This window comes from Cherax quadricarinatus, chromosome 24 (assembly GCF_038502225.1).
Source record: "Cherax quadricarinatus isolate ZL_2023a chromosome 24, ASM3850222v1, whole genome shotgun sequence".
Classification (NCBI taxonomy): domain Eukaryota; kingdom Metazoa; phylum Arthropoda; class Malacostraca; order Decapoda; family Parastacidae; genus Cherax; species Cherax quadricarinatus.
Genome location: NC_091315.1, coordinates 23,072,591 through 23,093,305, shown reverse-complemented (window position 1 = coordinate 23,093,305; position 20,715 = coordinate 23,072,591). Strand labels below are relative to the sequence as shown.

Here is a 20,715-nt window from a genome sequence, read left to right as displayed (position 1 = left end):
AAAAAATTAATGAATATAAGTAAAACATATTAACTCTTAACACAGAACACACATGGTCTTGTCAGGAACTAAATTCAGCACAGTGCTACGCTACCAGACAGTGTATTGTGATCATCTTATTTGCTCTTAGCTCTTTAACTCCTCAGATAATATGGTAGAAGTTTTTGGCAAAAATGTGGCTAAAAATCTGGCAATTGATAAATACCAAGTTTTTATTCTCCACTGATATAAAAACAAACCCGTTAGAGAAGCTCTTGTTATGTTATAGAAGTACTTATTTGTTATATATGAAATCTGAATGGGAAAAAGTACACGTCTATAATTTGTACAGACTGCATTTCTAAAATTATGATATTTTCATATAGTTTCTGCACTTTAACAGTGATTAAATTACACTGATTATACTAAAGATCAGTCAGAGTCATCACTGGAAAAAGAAACAAGCATGTGGACTGTCGAATGGTTATTAGGTTTAACACGGTTTTAATGTGTTTTACCAGAGCAAATATCGATGCTTGGGTAAAAGCTGATAAAACGATCAGGAGGTTTTACCAGTCAATTGTGGGTAAAAGCTGATAAAACGATCAGGACGTTTTACCAGTCAATTGTGGATGCAAAGTGGGATTATAAAAGTTAGTGTCATCACTAGGTAGTTCAGCTTGAGTTGTGTGAGAGAATATACCCTGGAGTACATAATTCAGAGATTCCCTCCCCTAAGTATTAAACTGCTGACTGCCATCATCAGCTTCAGGCAGGTCTGGTGCTCCACTTAGCGATGAATAAAAAGAGTTGGAAATGACTTCCAATGCGGAATAATTTACTACAAGCGCTTGAAAGCCGTGATATTGCATGCCAGACCATTTAGCCTTTACGGCTTGGATGGTTGAAGGTGAAGGGGAAGTGTAGAGGAAGGGATGGATGGGGAAAAGTGAATGTGGGAGAAACCGGATTTGGATAGGAAGGACCCCTGGAATAGGTTTCACCAGTGAAGGACAAATGTGGATGGACAGCCAAAACTGCGTGTGGGGGGAGGGCGAGGGAGGGAGGGGTGAAGGAGAGGCAGGCTTGTCAAGCTCCACACACAGCTAAACTTTGTTCCAGTAAAAGTTTGTTCTGGAACCTGTGTTGGTTTTCTGTACCAAGGTATTGTGAGTTTATTTCTGATGTACTTAAAGCTTAGATTTAATTAAAGCTTAGATGTAATTAAAGCTTAGATTTAATTAAAGCCTAGATGTAATTAAAGCTTAGATTTATTATTATTTGAAGTTACTTCATATATTTTTAAGTAATATTTTCTAGTGATATTTTACGACGTTAGTTGTAATATACATTTAGATTTCTGATGATGGATGGAGAAGCAGCCAAGATATTTAATGTAATTAATAAATTGATGTTCTGTGAAGTTGGTATTTTTGGCAGCTATGATCATATTTGTGTGTGTGTGTGTGTGTGTGTGTTTGCGTGTGTATGTGTGTGTGCCTGTGTGTGTATGCGTGTGTGTGTGTGTGTGTGTGTGTGTGTGTGTGTGTGTGTGTGTGTGTGTGTGTGTGTGTGCGTAATAAAATGATGCAGTGATCCTTGCCTCATCTTGGGCTACTCTTGATGTAATTATAATTTTTAAGTATGCGACCACTTGCAAGTGTGGTGATGCTCTCTTTGATGTTTGTGTTAGTGAAGGGTCTTTTCTTGACCTCTTTGTTGCTTTGTGTTGTCACTGGCGCTGCTTTTGTTCTGTCTGTCCCCATTGTTCCTCTTAATGCCATTCCTGCATCCGTTACTCTTGTTATTTCCGAGGTGTGAATGGAATGCACTCCATTTCTGTTATTGTTGACTTTGTTCATATGTAAACGAGTGTTCACGTGTGTTTTTCAATTTATGTCATGTAATACATGTATGTATGCATATAGGTGTGTATACATTATGCAACAAATTAAATGCATGATGTCAGAAAGTCAGTGTTATTCATGGCCCACCCTCACCCACCCTCTATCATCCCCAAAACCCCCAATCACCATCCACCGTCGTCATACCCAACACCCCCACTCACCATCATCCAGGACACCCCTGCCCAGTACCACCAAGACTTTCCACTCAATGCTCCTCGATATTCAGGCGAGCATTGTGAAGGCAGATCCCACCCAGCTCCACCTCCTTCCTCATTTGCATAATCCGGATTGCGAGGAGGCAAAACAACCCATGAGCCGGATGGTCCGCCATGGGTTTTGAAAATACCCATGAACCGGATGGTCAGACATGATTGTTAAAACACTGGAAAACTCCCGTGAGCCGGATGGTCTTGTCTCATCTGTCTCATTAGAAGTTAATCAGAGCTTATCTCAAGCTCCTCACGCTCAAGTCAAATATATAATCTGGTCCCATTCTCTCTCACTCATATATGACCCATGCGGATTAAGCGCTTGTTTTATAATATAATAATGTCTCCCTCGCTGTAAATTATATAATATTCCATATTGAAAATAGGAAGAACACCTGAGCGCTTTCGTGTACTTGCACACATGTTTCCAACTATGAATGTATGTGTTGATATGAAAGCGCTCAGATGTTTTTATTATTTTCACTGTGGTATTTTTATATAATTGCAATCAAGCAATATATATATATATATATATATATATATATATATATATATATATATATATATATATATATAATTATATATATATATATATATATATATATATATATATATATATATATATATATATATATATATATATATATATATATATATATATATATATATATATATATATATATATATATCTTAGGTAAAATTTCCGATTATGGCTTAAATAGCAACGCTCTTCTTGCCGAATAAGGCAAGCGAAAATTTGTGTATGCAATAATTTTGCAAAAAATATTCTGAACCTAACGAAAAAAATATATTTCATTGTGTTTGTTTATTATTAAATTATTGTAAATTTATCTAAAACATATTTAGCTGTATTAGGCTAAATTAAGTTGCGCTTGTTATAATAAGGTTAGGCAAGTCTTTTAAGGTTCTTTTGGTACAAAATTATTAATTTTTACTTTAACGTAAATTAAAATAAAATATATTTTTAAACGTATAAGAATTTTTTTTAGAAAGGACTTAATTTTAAACGAGTTCTTGCTAATTGACCAGTTTTACTTATTCGGCACGACATATATATTGATGGCACCCTCGACCAAGGCACCAATTGAGCTGGAGATACCTGGGTTGCGACACAGAGGTGGCTGATGGAGGTACCGGGGTTGTGACAGCAGTGGGTGATGGAGGTACCGGGGTTGTGACAGTAGTGGGTGATGGAGGTACCGGGGTTGTGACAGCAGTGGGTGATGGAGGTATCGGGGTTGTGACAGTAGTGGGTGATGGAGGTACCGGGGTTGTAACAGTAGTGGGTGATGGAGGTACCGGGGTTGTAACAGTAGTGGGTGATGGAGGTACCGGGGTTGTGACAGTAGTGGGTGATGGAGGTACCGGGGTTGTGACAGTAGTGGGTGTTGTGACAGTAGTGGGTGATGGAGGTACAGTAGTGGGTGATGGAGGTACCGGGGTTGTGACAGTAGTGGGTGATGGAGGTACCGGGGTTGTGACAGTAGTGAGGGTTGTGACAGTAGTGGGTGATGGAGGTACCGGGGTTGTGACAGTAGTGGGTGATGGAGGTACCGGGGTTGTGACAGTAGTGGGTGATGGAGGTACCGGGGTTGTGACAGTAGTGGGTGATGGAGGTACCGGGGTTGTGACAGTAGTGGCTCCAACCTTCGCAGTGTCACCCCCACAAACAATTGTTCTTCCACCCTCCAAACTGATACATGTATCTGTATCTGTGTTCAAGCGTGACACATTAATTGCAGTCGAGTCTCATTTTTAGTTGCTTTAAGATTTTAAGACCTTTTGAGGCCACCACAGTAACGGTATTAGCCAGTTGGCCTTTAGACATGAGCTATGGTTAGAAGAACCCTCAAAGAGAAACTTCACAGCTCGTATAATGAACTAAGATCCTGAATTACAAGGAGCGCTCGAAGTCCCTCGAACTCTACTCCTTAGGGCTTAGAAAACAGAGGAGGAGGCTACATCAGGGAGATACTGGAGTGTTTGCTCTCAAATTTACACACCGAAATCTCTTCCTATAATAAAAAAAAAAAGGCTTGGCAGACGGTGCAGAATACCTCCGGTGAAAAGTCGCTGAGGGATGAGTACACTGAGAGGAGCTCCTCCCTTTATACTTAAGGGGACTACTGACAAACCCCATAGCTGTTTTTAAGAGGGATTAGGTTTAGAGTTTGCCACCGAAGCTAGTTTATTGTGCACCCTTTGTCCATCCTGTGGAGGGCAGCGCAAGAGCATATGGATACACAAAAGGCCTAGGAACCAGGCACCAAAACGATTAACAGGATTACTTCTGGATTTATATGTACAGTTGAATTATATGTTGCAAGGAAATTTAGGATATTTGCTTAATGTCCTGTATTTTATTTTCGTTAATAAGATACCATGACAAATCACATAGGTCACTACACTATTTATCTCTGTATATCTCAGTGAGTAGACAGTGAAGTACATAGTGTTCAAGAACGTGATCATAAGGCTGACTACAACTTTGCATTTAGTTTGATCATTATCTGTGTCTCCACCTGTCAGAAGTACGAGTAAGCCTTATCCTGGCCACTGTTACATTAGTCAATAAACATTGTTCACAAGGTATCATGATCTCTCAGCCTATCATGCAGTTTCACGTAATGGTAATATAATTTATTTTTCATTATATTGAAAGCAGTGTTGAAGGAAAGGTTGCTGAAGGAAATGTTGGTGAAGGAAATGTGAAAGAAGTGTTGCTGAAGCCCAAGCATAAACTGTAAGTAAGTAAGTAAGTAAATTTATTCAGGTATACACTGAAGAATTATCATACATAGCCAAGCATCAGACAGAAACTGTGACGAACCACCTGTTTAATCAACCTTGAATAACATAAGATTCTAATATAGATTAGACCTGGAGTTTAATGTACGAGAATTAGAAGAGAATGGGATAGGGGGAGGGGGGAGGAAGGGAGAGCGAGTGGGGGGAGGGAGGGAGGACGCGAGAGGAGAAAGAAGTAGGAGGAGGAGGAGGAGGAGGAGGAAGTAAGTGTTAGGGGAGTGGGGGTGAACTGATTGTATTATCCTTATCGTAGAAATACATATGCACAGACCGGTCATGTTTTTCGTTGCCGTAAAGCCATTAAGGAACTATTTTGATAAGTTTATCAGTTAACCCATTCATGGGTCTGAACTCAGTATCGCAGGAAGGTAAACCTGCCTCATCTGGCTAGAAATACAGTATATATATATGAACCAGTTGTGTGTGTGTTTACGACGCTCGTGAAGGGTTCTGGTTATATTACAAACACTAACCTTCTCTGGAGGTTTTTACTCTGGGTACCAAGATGCTCACCCAGTAGGTTTGTCTCTATACGGAACGTGGAAACATGGAAATCTTCGTGCATTAGAGACAAATTTATACATGCATATGCATACATGGGAGCACATGAAAAATATAGGTAGCCGGAAAATGAAGTCATTGAAGTGAATACTTCTGGTAGCTTGAACACATTGCATGAGTGGGAGTGGTGCCTAGCATTGGCCAGTAGACCTACTGCAGTGCCCCTCTTATCTTATGAAGCTCTTTGGTTCATATCGTGTCTGCCGAAGGTCAACTACAGTCAAACTACTATTTTTTTCTTAATGCTTGAAATTGGCTAGTATAGCAGATCTCTTACCACGCCCTGTGAGCTGTGCATTAGTACTGTACTAATCTGATTGTAAAGACTCAAAAATCATTTAATTATTGCCCATTTTTTACAAATTTGTTGTTATTTTGCCTTTGCTTTAAAATGCCAGGAGAAGAAGCACGTTTATATATGATTTACGTAATGCAGTCATTCTTTATTTTCGTCCATTATTAATTTCTTGCACAAGACTGTGTTGACGCTAGTGTACTCGCTGACGGCAGCCACTTACACCAACTTGCTGATGACGGCCACCTACACCAGCTTGCTGACGGTGGCCACCTACACCAACTTGCTAGGAACTTTTAACTAGAGAATTTCTGCCCTCAAACTTTTCGTCGATGGTACGTGAATTGTTGAGTGCAGGGGATGGGGTGGCAGGGAATGTAGGGGATGGGATGGAATGGAGGTGAGGGAGAGATGAAGTGGAAGGAAAGGGAGGAGGAGGAGGAGATTGGTGTAGAAGGGAGAGGAAGGCGAGCGAATGCGGCGGAAGGGATGGGTTGGTAGGGAAGGAAGGGAAAGGAATGGCATGTAGGGGATGGAATGGGGAGCAGAGGGAGGTCGAGCTAAGTGAGATTAATAGGGACAGGGTTTAGTGAGGTGAAATGTAATTGATGAGATTGGCTTGGGTGAAACTGGACGGGGATCCTGGTGCTGTGAGATTGAATGGTGATCCTGGTTTATGTGAGATTAGTCAGGTGTAATGTTTCATTGAGATTAGTGGTAGAATTTAGCTGACGCGAAGCTGAAATATGGAGATCAACTTGCGTGAGGCAAGTTTAGTGTTCGATTCCAGCCTCTCGCCAACACTCAATACTCCTTTATACTATAATAATAAGGTAAAAGGACCCCAATGGAAATAAGTCACTCTGACTTTTTTGGGTTATCCTAGGTTCTCTACACATATGCTGCTATGTATGATAATTCTATGTAACTGTATTTGTGCATACCTGAATAAACTTACTTACTTACTTACTTACTTATTCACCAACCCGGGGCCCCGTGGCCTGGCTGGCAAAGCTCTCGCTTCACACGCTGAGGGTCCGAGTTCGATTCCCGGCGGGGTTCGACGCGTTTCCTTACACCTGTTGTCCTTTTCACCTAGCAAGTAGGTACCTGGGTGTTAGTCCACTGGTGTGGGTTGCATCCTGGGGGACAAGATTGAGGCCCCCAATGGAAATAAGTTACAGTCCTCGATGACGCACTGACTTTCTTGGGTTATCCTGGGTAGTTAACCCTCCGGAGTTAAAAATCCGAACAAAATCTTATCTTAAAACTCAACACTCCTTTACCAACACTCAACACTCTTTCACCAACACTAAGCACACGTTCAACAACAGTGAGCACTTTTGGTGTTTTAGGAAGCATCCGCGGTGATCTAACGTACCATCAAGATGTGTCTTTGGTGATCTCTCACACATTAAGGTGGTATTTGGTGATCTCTCACACATTAAGGTGGTCTTTGGTGATCTCTCACACATTAAGGTGGTATTTGGTGATCTCTCACACATTAAGGTGGTATTTGGTGATCTCTCACACATTAAGGTGGTCTTTGGTGATCTCTCACACAATAAAGTCTTTGGTGGTTTCTCGTACATTAACAAGTGTCTGTGATAATCTGTGGACAGAAGCTATTATATCTTTTGTTTTTAATTTTGGTCTGCGGTTATTGACTTAGCCTCTCCTGTGGGTTGTATTTTGTATATTAAAGGTTTATTTTATGAAAAAATCTGTTCAGTTATAATTGTGAAAGATGGTCAAGTTTTGTCATGTGTATTGTCCAGAAAGACGCACGTGAATAAATAGGAAGAAAAGGAGGCTGAGTAGGAAAAGGAAGAGACCGAAACTAATCAGGAGGTTGAGGGAGAGATTGAAGAGATTGTGGGGACAGGTTAAGAAGTGGTAAAGTAGGAAGAGGATTTTAAGTCGGAGGATGAGTTTCAAATGAAGAGAAGGAGGAAGAAGTTGGAAAGTGGTGCCATTAAACTTAAAAAAAAAATAAAGAAATGAGAATAAGAGAAATGTCGAGGTGCAGAAATAAAAAGCTCAAGAAAATAAGGAAATAATGTAAGAGTATATTTTGGCAGCTGCCTGAGCTGTAATGTTGTAGATTTATAACGAGAATAGAGTACGGAAACTGTCCGCTGTATTACGGAAACTGTCCGCTGTATTACGGAAACTGGAAAATGTGTGTATTTACGTAAATGTAATTAGCTAAGCGCAGTTGCCTAGTTGCAATTACCTAGATATAATTATCTAGTTGTAGTTACTTAAATGTATTTACCTAAAGAACAAAAAGACACAATACCGTGACTGGGACAGTGAACAAATAACCTGCACATAGGAAAAATTTATGACGATGTTTCGGTCAGATTTGTGACAATGGTCCTAATTATATTTACCTAGTTGTAATGAGTTATTGTAATTACCTAGATTGCTTCAATTTATACTCATTCACACTGCAATCTGCTACAAGTGATCATGAGTGTAATTATTATTTTATATATGCATGAGAATCCTCAACATGAAGACTGAAGCCTCCTGCCGTGTATGTTATCATGATGGTATAGTTTTACACATGTTTATGTTTGAAGATCATGAGAAATCCATCATCACTAACACTAATAAGAGATCAACTGTTTTATTCCTATAACAGACCTGACAGTGTCAGTAACGCAAGAATGCGTAGCCTTAAATGGTATAAAATACCGACAAGTTGAAGCTGAACTCTTCTCCAGGGTGACGGGACTACCTCATTATTATTATAATGAAGGGGGAAGCGCTAAACCCGGAGGATTATACAGCGCCTGGGGGGGGGATGTGGAAGGCATTCAGGCTTAATTCGGGGAACTGGAGCACAGATCCAATTCCCTAAATCAAGAGCCCCTCACCAACATCAAGGAACTGACTACCTCAAATACTTTTTCTTTAAGGTTAGTGGACTGATAAGATCATCATTATTTCACTACTACACCTTCTCCCTCTGTACTTGACTGAAGAAGCCTACTGTGTAGGCGAAACGCTTCAACAATAAAGATACTCAACCGTTGCACATGTGTCTTAATCTTCACACTGTTAAGATCAACAGGTCTACCAGTAACCTGCCTCCCCACTAGCAGAATAACAAACCTCTCATTAAGAGGAACAATGAGAACCCTGTGCTCGTCAGAACAATACCAAAACATTTTTTTTTAATTTGCAGACAACACGGGACCTAGTGAACATAACATATACAATGATGACTCAGTCCAGCAAGCAACAGGCGGCCCTGCAGCGGCCTGCCCACTCTACAGAAACAATGTGTGTACACACTACCAGCATTAGACTAAACAAAGTGCTCAATTAACACAAACAGAGCTAACTACCAAGAGTCTGGCAACTAACACATTATACAAAAATATTGTACGAGAGGTAATTTTGTTTACTTCATGTCAGTTCTTCAAGCACTTGAGAGTCCTGTTTGTAAAATACAGTAGGAAATTTATAAATTAATTAGACAGTATCTCCGCTTTAAAATAACCATTGTTTAAATACCATCACATCACATACAGGCATTATCTTGATCTGCATGTAATAGACAGACATATCTATAGCCGGTTTCCAGAGTTTCTATTACTGCAGTAAACCAGACTGCTTGTGATTATATGATCAAACTATTGCTACCTGTAAGCCACAGGTACTGCTGGTCATTTATGTAATTCTAACTGTCCTGGTACTTCCTGCTGAGACTTTAGTTACTTCTTATGCTTTGGTTTTGCGTCGGCAATATTTTTTGAGTGTGCTGTAGAAGGTTGAAGACTCGAGGACCTCAAACTGTGCTTATGACATCTGCTTTTCATTGCAATTATTATACATTTTCTTCCTTATCTGTTACTCCAATAAGTTGTTATTCAACTGACTCGAGCATTTCCCAGTATAGATTATAAGATATCTGTCTTCGTTCTAGAGAGTACATTCCCAGAGCTTTTACGGCACTCTCGCTAATTTCAGCATGCATGCAACAAGTTCTTTTTTCTAGCCGGGTTATTTCACAAAAGATGAAGGGAGAGTGTAGGAGAGAACAATACAATATAAGCGAGAGTGTACAGGTGCTTTAAAATGTACCATAATTGTGTGTCATCCTCTGAACTATCAAATTTTTGTATTATATTTATGTGAAGAGTAAAATCCGTGTGAATCATTCAGTAGAGTGAGTGCTGGAGGCTTGATCATCACTGTTAACTGCGACAGATACACTACTCTTGTAGACTAACTTTCCCTAAACCATTCTGCTCGTTACAGACCTTTCAAGAAGAGTGTCTTGATGCCTGCAAAGGGCTTTTTATCCGAGGACTTAGAGCTAAGTTCCGCTTCCTCATATCAAACATGATTACCTCCCACTCACCCGCCCCCTATAAGAACTGTCTTTAGGAAGCTCATGAGGGTATCAACTTAGCGTTTCCTTGTAATTATAATCATAAGTTCCTGTTACAGTATATTATAATACTAGGAAGCTTACCAGTACTCGGAAACCAGAAATTATATTATTATATTTCCTGTTGAGCACTAAACCTTTATGGATCATACAGCACGAGAGGAATGACATTTTGTCAGATTTGATCTCATATACGTATATTTTGTCCAGACATAAAATATACATACTGTGAGCAGCTGTCAGTTACTCTGCATTACCTTCAATCATCCACTATTCCCAAACATCTCTTTACCCTTATCTAAGTGAAAAAAAAAAATTGGTGAGTGCTAGGTATTTCACGTGGACAGTGTTCTTATAAAACGCTATGGCCTATTTAAATGTGTTTTTTTTTTTGTGTATGTGAAACACAAGACTTCCGTTTGGTGTGATAGTGACAACCAGAATCGGATTAAGATATCGTTACCCGTGGCAAGTAGATATACATAAATGTATCAAGAAGGTATAGATGCCTGCAGGAAGTAATGTAGATACCTGGGGCGAGTTGATACAGATACCTGTAGCAAATAGTTGTATATACACGTGTCAAGTATGTAAATAACTTACTAGAAGGAACAGTGAACAATATTATTTTGTTTGTAAATGATGTGAAAAGCCTTGTGTAAAGCAATAAATAAAATGATTTTATATGTTTACAATGTTTTTCTTAACCGAGCGAACAGACTGACAAATGTATAATGTACTTTACTGTTGATAAATGCCATGTAATTGGGAAAGTGAGAGAGCGAAATCAGACCTCATAAAGAATATAAAATGTGTGTTAATATTTTGGGACTAAGAAAGGAATCTGGGAGTTGATACAAAATTTCACTGGAGAGGGTTTCGGGGGCCGACACCCCCGCGGCCCGGTCTGAGGCCAGGCCTCGTGGTGGATCAGGGCCTGATCAACCAGGCTGTTACTGCTGGCTGCACGCAAACTGACGTACGAACCACAGCCCGGCTGGTCAGGTATTACTTTAGGTACCTGTCCAGTGCCTTCTTGAAGACAGCCAGGGGGTCTATTGGTAATCCCCCATTATGTATGCTGAGATGCAGTTGAACAGTTTTGGGCCCCTGACACTTATTGTGTCAGGAGATGCAACACTTATTGTGTCAATTATTGCGTCAGGAGATGCAACATTTCCCCAATGAAGTTGGGGGAATGTTGCATCTCCTGCCGAGTCTTTTCCTTTAATAGGGAGTGATTTTCGTGTGCAAGTTTGGTACTAATCCCTCTAGGATTTTCCAAGTGTATATTATCATGTCTCTTGCCTGCGTTGCAGGGAATACAAATCAAGGGGCTTCAACCGTTCCCAGTAATTTGGGTGCCTTATCGTATATGTGTTCCGTGAAAGTTCTTTGTACACTCTCAAGGTCAGCAATTTCTCCTGCCTTGAAGGGGGCAGTTAGTGTACAGCAGTGTTCCAGCCTTGAGAGAAAAAGCGATTTGAAGAGAATCATCATGGTCTTGGCGTCCCTAGTTTTGAAGGTTCTCATTATCCATCCTATCGTTTTTCTAGCAGATGCGGTAGATAGTGTTGTGATCTTTGAAAGCGAGATTCTCTGACATTATCACTCCCAGGTCCTTCATATTACTTTTTCGCTATATTTATTGGTTAGAATTTGTTGTATATCCTGATGCAGTTTTAATTTCCTTAAATTTTCCATATCTGAGTAGTTGAAATTTCTCTTTATTGAACTACATATTGTTTTGAGTGGCCCATTTGATGATGTCCGCTTGGAGTCTTGCGGTGTCTTCGATGGAGGACACTGTCATGGCAATTCGGGTGTCATCCGCAAAAGAAGACATGGAGCTATGGCTTACATCTCTGTGTCAGATATGAGGATGAAACTAGGATGGGAGTGAATACTGTGCCTTGTGGATCAGAGCTTTTCACAGTAACAGCCTCGGACTTTACTCTGTTTACTATTACTCTTTGTGTTCTATTTGTTAGGAAGTTATAGATCCATCTACCAACTTTTCCTGTTATTCTTTTATCACGCATTTTGTGTGCTATTACACCGTAGTCGTGGTCACACTTGTCGAAGGCTTTTGTAAAGTTTGTGTATACATCTGAAATTTTTTTTATCTTGTATGGCATCCAGGACCTTGTCATAGTGGTCCAGTAGGAGGGGCAAGCAGGAGGGACCTACTCTAAACCCGTGTTGCCCTGGGTTGTGTAATTAATGGGTATCTAGGTGGTTGGCAATCTTGTTTTTTTAGAACCCTTTCCAAGATTTTTTATGATATGGGATGTTAATGCTATCGGTCTGTAGTTCTTTGCAATTGCTTTACTGCCACCTTTGTAGAGTGGGACTATGTCTATTGTTTTTAGTGAGTGTGGCATGAGTCCTGTGTCTGTGCTCCCTCTTCATAGAATGCTGAAGGCACGTGACAGGGGCTTATTGCAGTTCTTGATGAACATGGAGTTCCATGAGTCTGGGCCTGGGGCGGAGTGCATGGGCATGCCATTTATTGTCTTTGCAAAGTCTTGTGGTGTTATGATAATATCAGAGATTTTTGAAATGACCAAATATTGGGTCTCGTTCATAAAGAATTCATTTAGATTATCGACCCTTAGTCTGAGTAACGGCTTACTGAACACTTGAGTCGTATTGGGACTTTAGTATCTCACTCATTTCTTTGCTGTCATCTGTGTATGTCTCATCTTGCCTAAGCAGGGCCCCAATATTGGATGTTGTTTTTCCCTTAGATTTGGCATAAGAGAAGAAGTATTTTTTTTTTCGGTTTCCTTTTTGGCTTTTAGTTCTTCCTGAGATTCTTGTCTTCTGTAAGATTCCTCAGCTTAAGTTCGATATTTGCTATTTCACTGATCAGTGCCTCCCTCAGTATTTCAGATATATTGACCCCTCTCAGCAGCTCTGTGATTCTTCGCCTTCGTCTGTATAGGGAGCATCTCTCTCTTTCTAGTTTACATCTCTTTTTCTTAATGGAATGTGCCTTGAGCAGACCTCAAGAACCAGAGAGTTAATTTTTTTCTAGGCAAAGGTTCGGATCCTTGGTGTTTAGGATATCTTCCCAGCTTGTTTCATTTAGGACATAATTGACTTGTTCCCATTGTATATTTTTGTTACTGAAGTTGAATTTTGTGAAAACACCCTCATGACTGATCACATTTTGCTGGTCAGGAGCCCTCTGCATACATGTCTGTACCTCTATTATGTTGTGATCTGAGTGTATTGTCTTTGCTACGGTTATATTACATATCAGATCGTCGTTGTTAGTAAAGATAAGGCCCAGCATATTTTCTAGTCTTGTAGGCTCTAATATTTGCTAGTTTAAGGTGAATTTGGTGCAGAGATTTAATAGCTCGTGTGTGCGAGTTTTCATCTGAGCTGCCTCCTGGGGTGATCTGTGCTAAAACATCGTTTGCCATACTCCTCCATTTTAGGTGTCTCAAGTTGAAATCTCCCAGCAGTAAGATGTTTGGGGCAGGAATTGTGAGATTTTCCAAACAGCGGTCAATTTTCAAAAGCTGTTCTTGGAAGTGCTGGGAAGTGGCAAGAACTCCGACAGTCATAGGTGGTGAAGACCACAAACGTACATTGTGTAACCAGAAAGAAAGCACACATAGAGAATAGTAGTGGAGGTGAGACTTGAGAGCCAACGGCCTTGGGCCAGGCTCGTCTGGTGCTGGCCTGGTCTATCAGGCTGTTGCTGCTGGAGGATATGTGAGACAGCGGGCTTCCAGCAGCAACAGCCTGATTGAGCAAGCTAGCACCAGACGAATCTGGCCCATGGCCGGGCTTCGGAGTAGGAAGACTCGAAACTCATCGAAGATATCATAGGTAAGGTAAGCCCTGACAGTTATATTTTGTTTATCATTTGATATACGTGGAGTACACCTGGAAAGGTGTTCCGGGGGTCACCGCCCCCGCGGCCCGGTCCACGACCAGGCCCCGCGATGGTTGTGGAACATAATTCACGAAATACTTACAAAATTACAGAGACAAGCACGGACTGTCCTAAAGGCTATTTAGTAAACAGGAAGAGAGGAGAAGTATGTAATAAAAAAAATATATATTCAAGCTCTCCTCCTTAGAGAGAGAGAGAGAGAGAGAGAGAGAGAGAGAGAGAGAGAGCACATGTCTTAGTACCCTAATGGGACATCTGCATACCGTCACATATTGCAGCTTAGTGTCTTGAAAAAAAAATATTTTAGTGGGTCCACATTAACAGGGGCAGCAGACGCAACAGTTGCGACAGTAGCTGCAATCGTAGCAGGAGCAACAACTGTGACAGCAGCAGCAGACAGAAGCAGGAGCAACTGTGAGAGCACCACCAGCAGCAGACACAGCAGGAGCAACAAATGCGACAGCACTACCAGCAGCAGCAGCAGCAGCAGAAGCTACCACTAACCTCGGAGCGAGCAGCCGGGTTAGGGGCAATGAAACAAATACTTTTGGGGAACTTCAAGAGTTGGGCATACATGAGAGAGAATGGTTGGTGAGAGTTGGACCATCTGCCATTTATGGTCAGTGCTCCTTTTTCTTGTTCCTGAGACGATGTCTAACTTTCCTCTGTTCTGTCTCTCAGGGTGTTCACACCTCAACTGGTGGCCTTGTACAAGCATCTTAAGGAGAACACCAAGCACCAGCTGGAGGTGATCTTTGTGAGTAGTGACACGGAGGAAGCCGCCTTCCACGACTACTACAGCAGCATGCCCTGGCTGGCTCTTCCCTTCACAGAGACCAGGCGAAAGGTACGTCGCTCTTGTTCTCTTGAGTGCCTCTCTTCTCTTCTGTCATATTTAATGTAAAATTGTGAGCTTAATTCCGTTTTCCTGCGCACCTAGACAAAGAGAAAGGTACGTCATTCTACTCTTGTTTGCATCCTCTTCTGTCTTGTATTTATTACCGTATTGTGGCTTTATTTTAGTGATACTTAGGTTCCTTGTTTGTCAGTGGTAAAATATACCAAGTTTTGATAAAGTCCCTGGTAGGCAAAACGTTTTTCTTTTTAAATTCCATAACCCACATATTACTTTTTTATTGTTCACTTATTTAGGTGTCATGTTTATATTATAACTGAAAATCATATTTGTTGTGCGATCTCAGTTATGGTAATGCCGTCTCCATGATTAACAACATGGCAGGTGATGATACGACGAGTCCAAGACGATGGTCAAATAAAGTTAAAAAAAAAAAATGCTGATGCTGCATCGAGCTCCAGAAAATCTTCGCCTGGAGACATTCTTTAACTTCATATCTTTTGCGCGACTTTGGTGTATGTGAGGCAGTGCATTTTACCTCTATTATACACAAATAACCCGCACATAAAAGAGAGAAGCTTACGACGACGTTTCGGTCCGACTTGGACCATTGACAAAGTCACACGGGTTATTTGTGTATCGTTCTAGACACGGTATTGTGCCTTTTTTGTTATTTACTTCTCTTATGTTTACACTTTTGTCTCTCTTCTCATGTTTTTATTTTTACCTCTCTTCTTAAGTTTTCATTATTACCTCTCCTCTTGTGTTTTCATTTTTCTTTTTTTTTTTCATTGACATCAGTAGTATTACCATTAATTTTTTTTTCCTCCTCATTCATTATTCTTTTAACTCTTCTCTCCTTCATCTTGAACGTTCGTATACTTCTACTTATCGCAGTAACAACGTCCTCATCTACCTGTCCTTACATAGAGAGACCCTTTAAAGGCGAGCCTTCATGTTCGTGAAGGGCTCTTGTTCTTAAGAACTGGAGCTGCGCTAACCATGAATCAATCATAGGTATCCCACATTCTTTGAGAATATATATATATATATATATCGTGCCGAATAGGCAGAACTTGCGATCTTGGCTTAAATAGCAACGCTCATCTTGCTATATAGGATAAGCGAAAATTTGTGTATGCAATAATTTCGCCAAAATCTTTCTGAACCTAACGAAAAAAATATATTTCATTGTGTTTGTTTAGTATTAAATTACTGTAAAAAACTCTAAAATATATTTAGTTGGGTTAGGCTAAAATAAATTGTTCTTGTTATAATAAGGTTAGGTAAGTTTTCTAAGATTCTTTTGGTGCAAAATTAAATTTTTTTTACATTAACATTATTGAAAAAAATATATCTTTAAACGTATAAGAGAAAATTTTAGAAAGGACTTAATTTTAAATGAGTTCTTGCTAATTGACCAGTTTTACATATTCGGCACGACATATATATATATATATATATATATATATATATATATATATATATATATATATATATATATATATATATATATAGATATATATATAATGTGCCGAATAGGTAAAACTTGCGATTTTGGCTTAAATAGCAATGTTCTTCTTGCCGAATAAGGCAAACTGAAATTTGTGTATGCAATAATTTCGCAAAAATCATTCTGGACCTAACGAAAAAAATAAATTTAATTGTGTTTATTATTAAATTATTGTAAACTTATCTAAAATATATTTGGTTGGATTAGGCTAAATTAAATTGCGCTTGTTATAATAAGGTTCTTTTGGTACAAAATTTTGATTTTTACATTAACATAAATGAACCAAAAATATATCTTTAAACGTATAAGAGAAAATTTTAGAAAGGATTTAATTTTAAAAGAGTTCTTGCTAATTCACCAATTTTACCTATTCGGTACGACACACACACACACACACACACACACACACACACACAAAGACAGGATGTTCCAGAGATTGGACACAGTAACAAGGGGACACAGTTGGAAGCTGAAGACACAGATGAATCACAGGGATGTTAGGAAGTATTTCTTCAGCCACAGAGTAGTCAGTAAGTGGAATAGTTTGGGAAGCGATGTAGTGGAGGCAGGATCCATACATAGCTTTAAGCAGAGGTATGATAAAGCTCACGGCTCAGGGAGAGTGACCTAGTAGCGATCAGTGAAGAGGCGGGGCCAGGAGCTTGGACTCGACCCCCGCAACCTCAACTAGGTGAGTACAACTAGGTGAGTACACACACACACACACACACACACACACACACACACACACACACACACACACACACACACACACACACACACACGCACATATATATATATATATATATATATATATATATATATATATATATATATATATATATATATATATATATATATATATATATATAGTTTTTGAACCTACTTGGTATTGTCCCCTTCGTCAAGTACTCTTCTTTCTAAGGTACTCTCTCTACCACTACTCCGGTACTGCCCAACCACCGGTTCTCATCTGAGTACCAGTTTATATATCCGGTTTGTATTCTGGTGCTCATGAATGCCCTCTTCATTATTCATGATCTTGTGAATAATATATTTCTGAAGAGCCTCTCAGTCCTCTGTGTCTTACTCTTTTGCTCTTTTAATGAAGTTCTCAAAGATTTTTATTGTAGTTTTTGCTTTTTTTTTTTGATGAGGGATGGAATATATTTTTTTGCCTTTGTGTTCGGTATTTATCTAATATTTTATATTTTGCTTTAATGTTTATGAGAATGAGATATACTTATGGCTCATATTTTCTTATGTATCATGTCTCTACTTGTTCTCTCTCTCTCTCTCTCTCTCTCTCTCTCTCTCTCTCTCTCTCTCTCTCTCTCTCTCTCTCTCTCTCTCTCTCTCGCTCTCTCTCTACACACACAAGGGTTTTTAAAGGGTTTTTTCTTTCTCCCTCCCTCTTCCGTGACCAGCATTAACACTTGTAACTCCATTAGGGACTCTCCCACATGGGCCACATCACTTGCTGTTCCATAGGGCAAGCCTCAGGCAAGGTCACAGATGGCCACTTTGAAGGGGTAACCTAGTTAACCCCCCCCCCCTCTTCAAGGGGTGTTCTGGAATCCTGGTGGAGGGCTCATGATTCAAGGAATTGGAGATACCTCCACCTGTAGCGAATTGAAAAAGCCACTGGTTGGCGTAACTTCTTCAAATATAGATACCCAGGTGTTGCACACCTGTCTAATTTCTCATCTTGTCGGTATTGTAAAGATTTTCCCTTTCCCTAGGTGAAACCTGATTACCTCTTATTCACTGTATGACACATGTGAGTTTAGCGCTTCCCTGTAATTATAATTATTAAACTAAAGAAAATACACGAACAAGAGCACTACAGTAGGCGTACTGGCCTAAGCTAGCCAGGTTCTTCTGGCAACCAGTCATCCACAGTCTTTGTTTTACCTTTGATAAGTTTCGAGAGTCTACTCTCGGAGACCGGCCATGGGCCAGGCTCGTCTGGTGCTTGCCTGGTCAACAAGGCTATTGTTGCTGGAGGTCTACAGCCCCACATGTCCATCAAAGCCTGGTTGATCTGGCACCTTGTAAAGATAACTTGTCCAGTGTTTCTGAAATCTTCTGGTAAGATGTTGAATATTCTGGAGTACGGATGTTGATACAGTGTTCCCTTATTGTGGCCACCACAATCCTGCTTTTTCACTGGGTTTATTTTGTACTTCCTTCCATATGTCGCTCCAGTATGTTATGGCAGTGTGCAGATTTGGGACCAGGCCCTCGAGTGCTTTCCAAGTATATATTATCACCTATCTATCTTTCCCCCGCTCCATTGAGTACATATTTAAGACTTTAAAGTGTTCCCAGTAATTTAAATGCTTTACTGGCTCTGTGTGAGCCATAAACGATCTCTGTATTTGTTCCAGCTCTGATATTTCTCCTACCCTGAACGGGGCCGTCAACATTGAGCAATATTCCAAATGAGGGAGCACTAACGATTTGAAAAGTGTCACCATTGGCATTACTTCCCTTGTTTAGAAATTTCTCATTACCCACTCCGTCTTCCTCCCTTCTCTCGTGACATTTTTTCTTATTGCGTTCTTTGAAAGAAAGGTCAGCTGACATGATTATTCCCAAGTATTTCACGTGCTCCTTTCGTTCTACTTGACGATCTTCTTGAGTTTTGTATACAGTATCCCTTTTGAGTTCATCATTCTTTCCATACCTAAGAAGTTGGAACTTATCACAACTAAATATCATGTTGTTTTCCACTGCCCACCGGAAAACACTGCTTATATCTTCCTGTAATTTTTTCAGTGTCTTCTACTGAAGTGACTTTCATGATTATTTTGGGTTCATCTGCAAATGATGATACAAAACTGTGACGGGTGTTTTTATCTATGTCTGCTATGAGGATGAGAAACAGCAGAGGTGCCAGGACAGTGCCTTGGAGCACTGTCGGTAATTTTACCAACATTATTACGTGATTAATTGTGTTCGTCAAGAAAATGGCTCAAACTCCTGGTTGTCTCGCCAACTTAAAACTTTATCACATCTTATCACATATACCTTATCACTGCTTGGTACCGGAAGATCCAAGTTATCACTAATTTTATCACATGGTAGCGCGCTGGCTTGCGTGGGTGGTTTATTAATATTCAGGGTGGTAACCTCGAGACTCGCTGGCTTTGTATTTTCAGTTATTTTAATCTGAGGGGATATGATAGAGATGTATAAATGGAAAATAGGAGTAAGTAAAGGAGATGTAAATAACGTGCTAAAAATATCTAGCCAGGAGAGAACTAGCAGCAATGGCTTCAAGTTGAATAAATTTAGATTTAGATAAGATATAGGAAAGCACTGGTTTGGTAATAAAGTTGTGGATGAGTAGGACAAACTCCCGAGTACCGTCAGTGAAGCTGGAACGGTGTGTAGCTTTAAAAATAGGTTGGACAAATACATAAGCGGGTGTGAGTAGATGTGAGTTGGACTTGACTAGCTTGGGCCAGTTAGTCTGTTGCATTGCTCCTTCCTTCTTAAGTGGATGTAACTGGACGCTGACTGCTTGGGCCAGTAAGTAACTTGGATCTGCCTAACATGGGCCAGTAGGTAACTTGGATCTGTCTAGCATGGGCCATAAAGTCTGCTGCAGTTCTCCTTTTATGTTCTTAATTAATGTAGCGATCTGAGTGACCGGAGACTGGGTAATGGTCTCAGCAGCTGGGAGATGTGTTTTGCAAGTAATCCTCCCCGTCTACGTGGACCACTACCAATCCTTTAAGTGATCAGCCTGAGAGGAATATTAATTTTATGGGTTTTGGGATCCCATAAAATCTGTCAGGTCTGTTAATTTCTTCCCTTGCTCAGTTGTTTACCTGGAGTTTACCTGGAGAGAGTTCCGGGGGTCAACGCCCCCGCGGCCCGGTCTGAGACCAGGCCTCCTGGTGGATCAGAGCCTGATCAACCAGGCTGTTGCTGCTGGCTGCACGCAAACCAACATACGAGCCACAGCCCGGCTGTGTGGGGGTATACTGCAGGATTAGCCGAGGAAGTTCCTGGTGGCTGTTTGCCACTACTGTTCTGACGTCAGTTCATAAATGCTGTAATCCTCAATGAAGAAGCGGTGAAAAAGAATAGAAAAAAAAGAGGGAGGGGGGCACAATACCGTGACTGGAACGGTTCATAAATAACTCGCACTTGGAAGAATGAAGCTAATGACTACGTTTTCGTCCAACTTGGGCCATTAACTAATTAATAGTGCAAGTCGGACCGAAACGTCGT

The 20,715-nt window shown here is 40.3% G+C and overlaps 1 protein-coding gene across 4 annotated transcripts in view; it reads left to right on the top strand.

The window, feature by feature from the left end:
* Positions 1 to 20,715, top strand: part of LOC128690750 (nucleoredoxin) — a 518,570-nt gene that overhangs the window by 40,762 nt on the left and 457,093 nt on the right. For all 4 annotated transcript variants that reach the window (XM_070088257.1, XM_070088255.1, XM_070088258.1 and 1 more), the window contains exon 3: positions 14,783 to 14,948. In XM_070088257.1, coding sequence (XP_069944358.1) covers positions 14,783 to 14,948 — 166 coding nt within the window. The remainder of the gene's footprint in view (positions 1 to 14,782; positions 14,949 to 20,715) is intronic.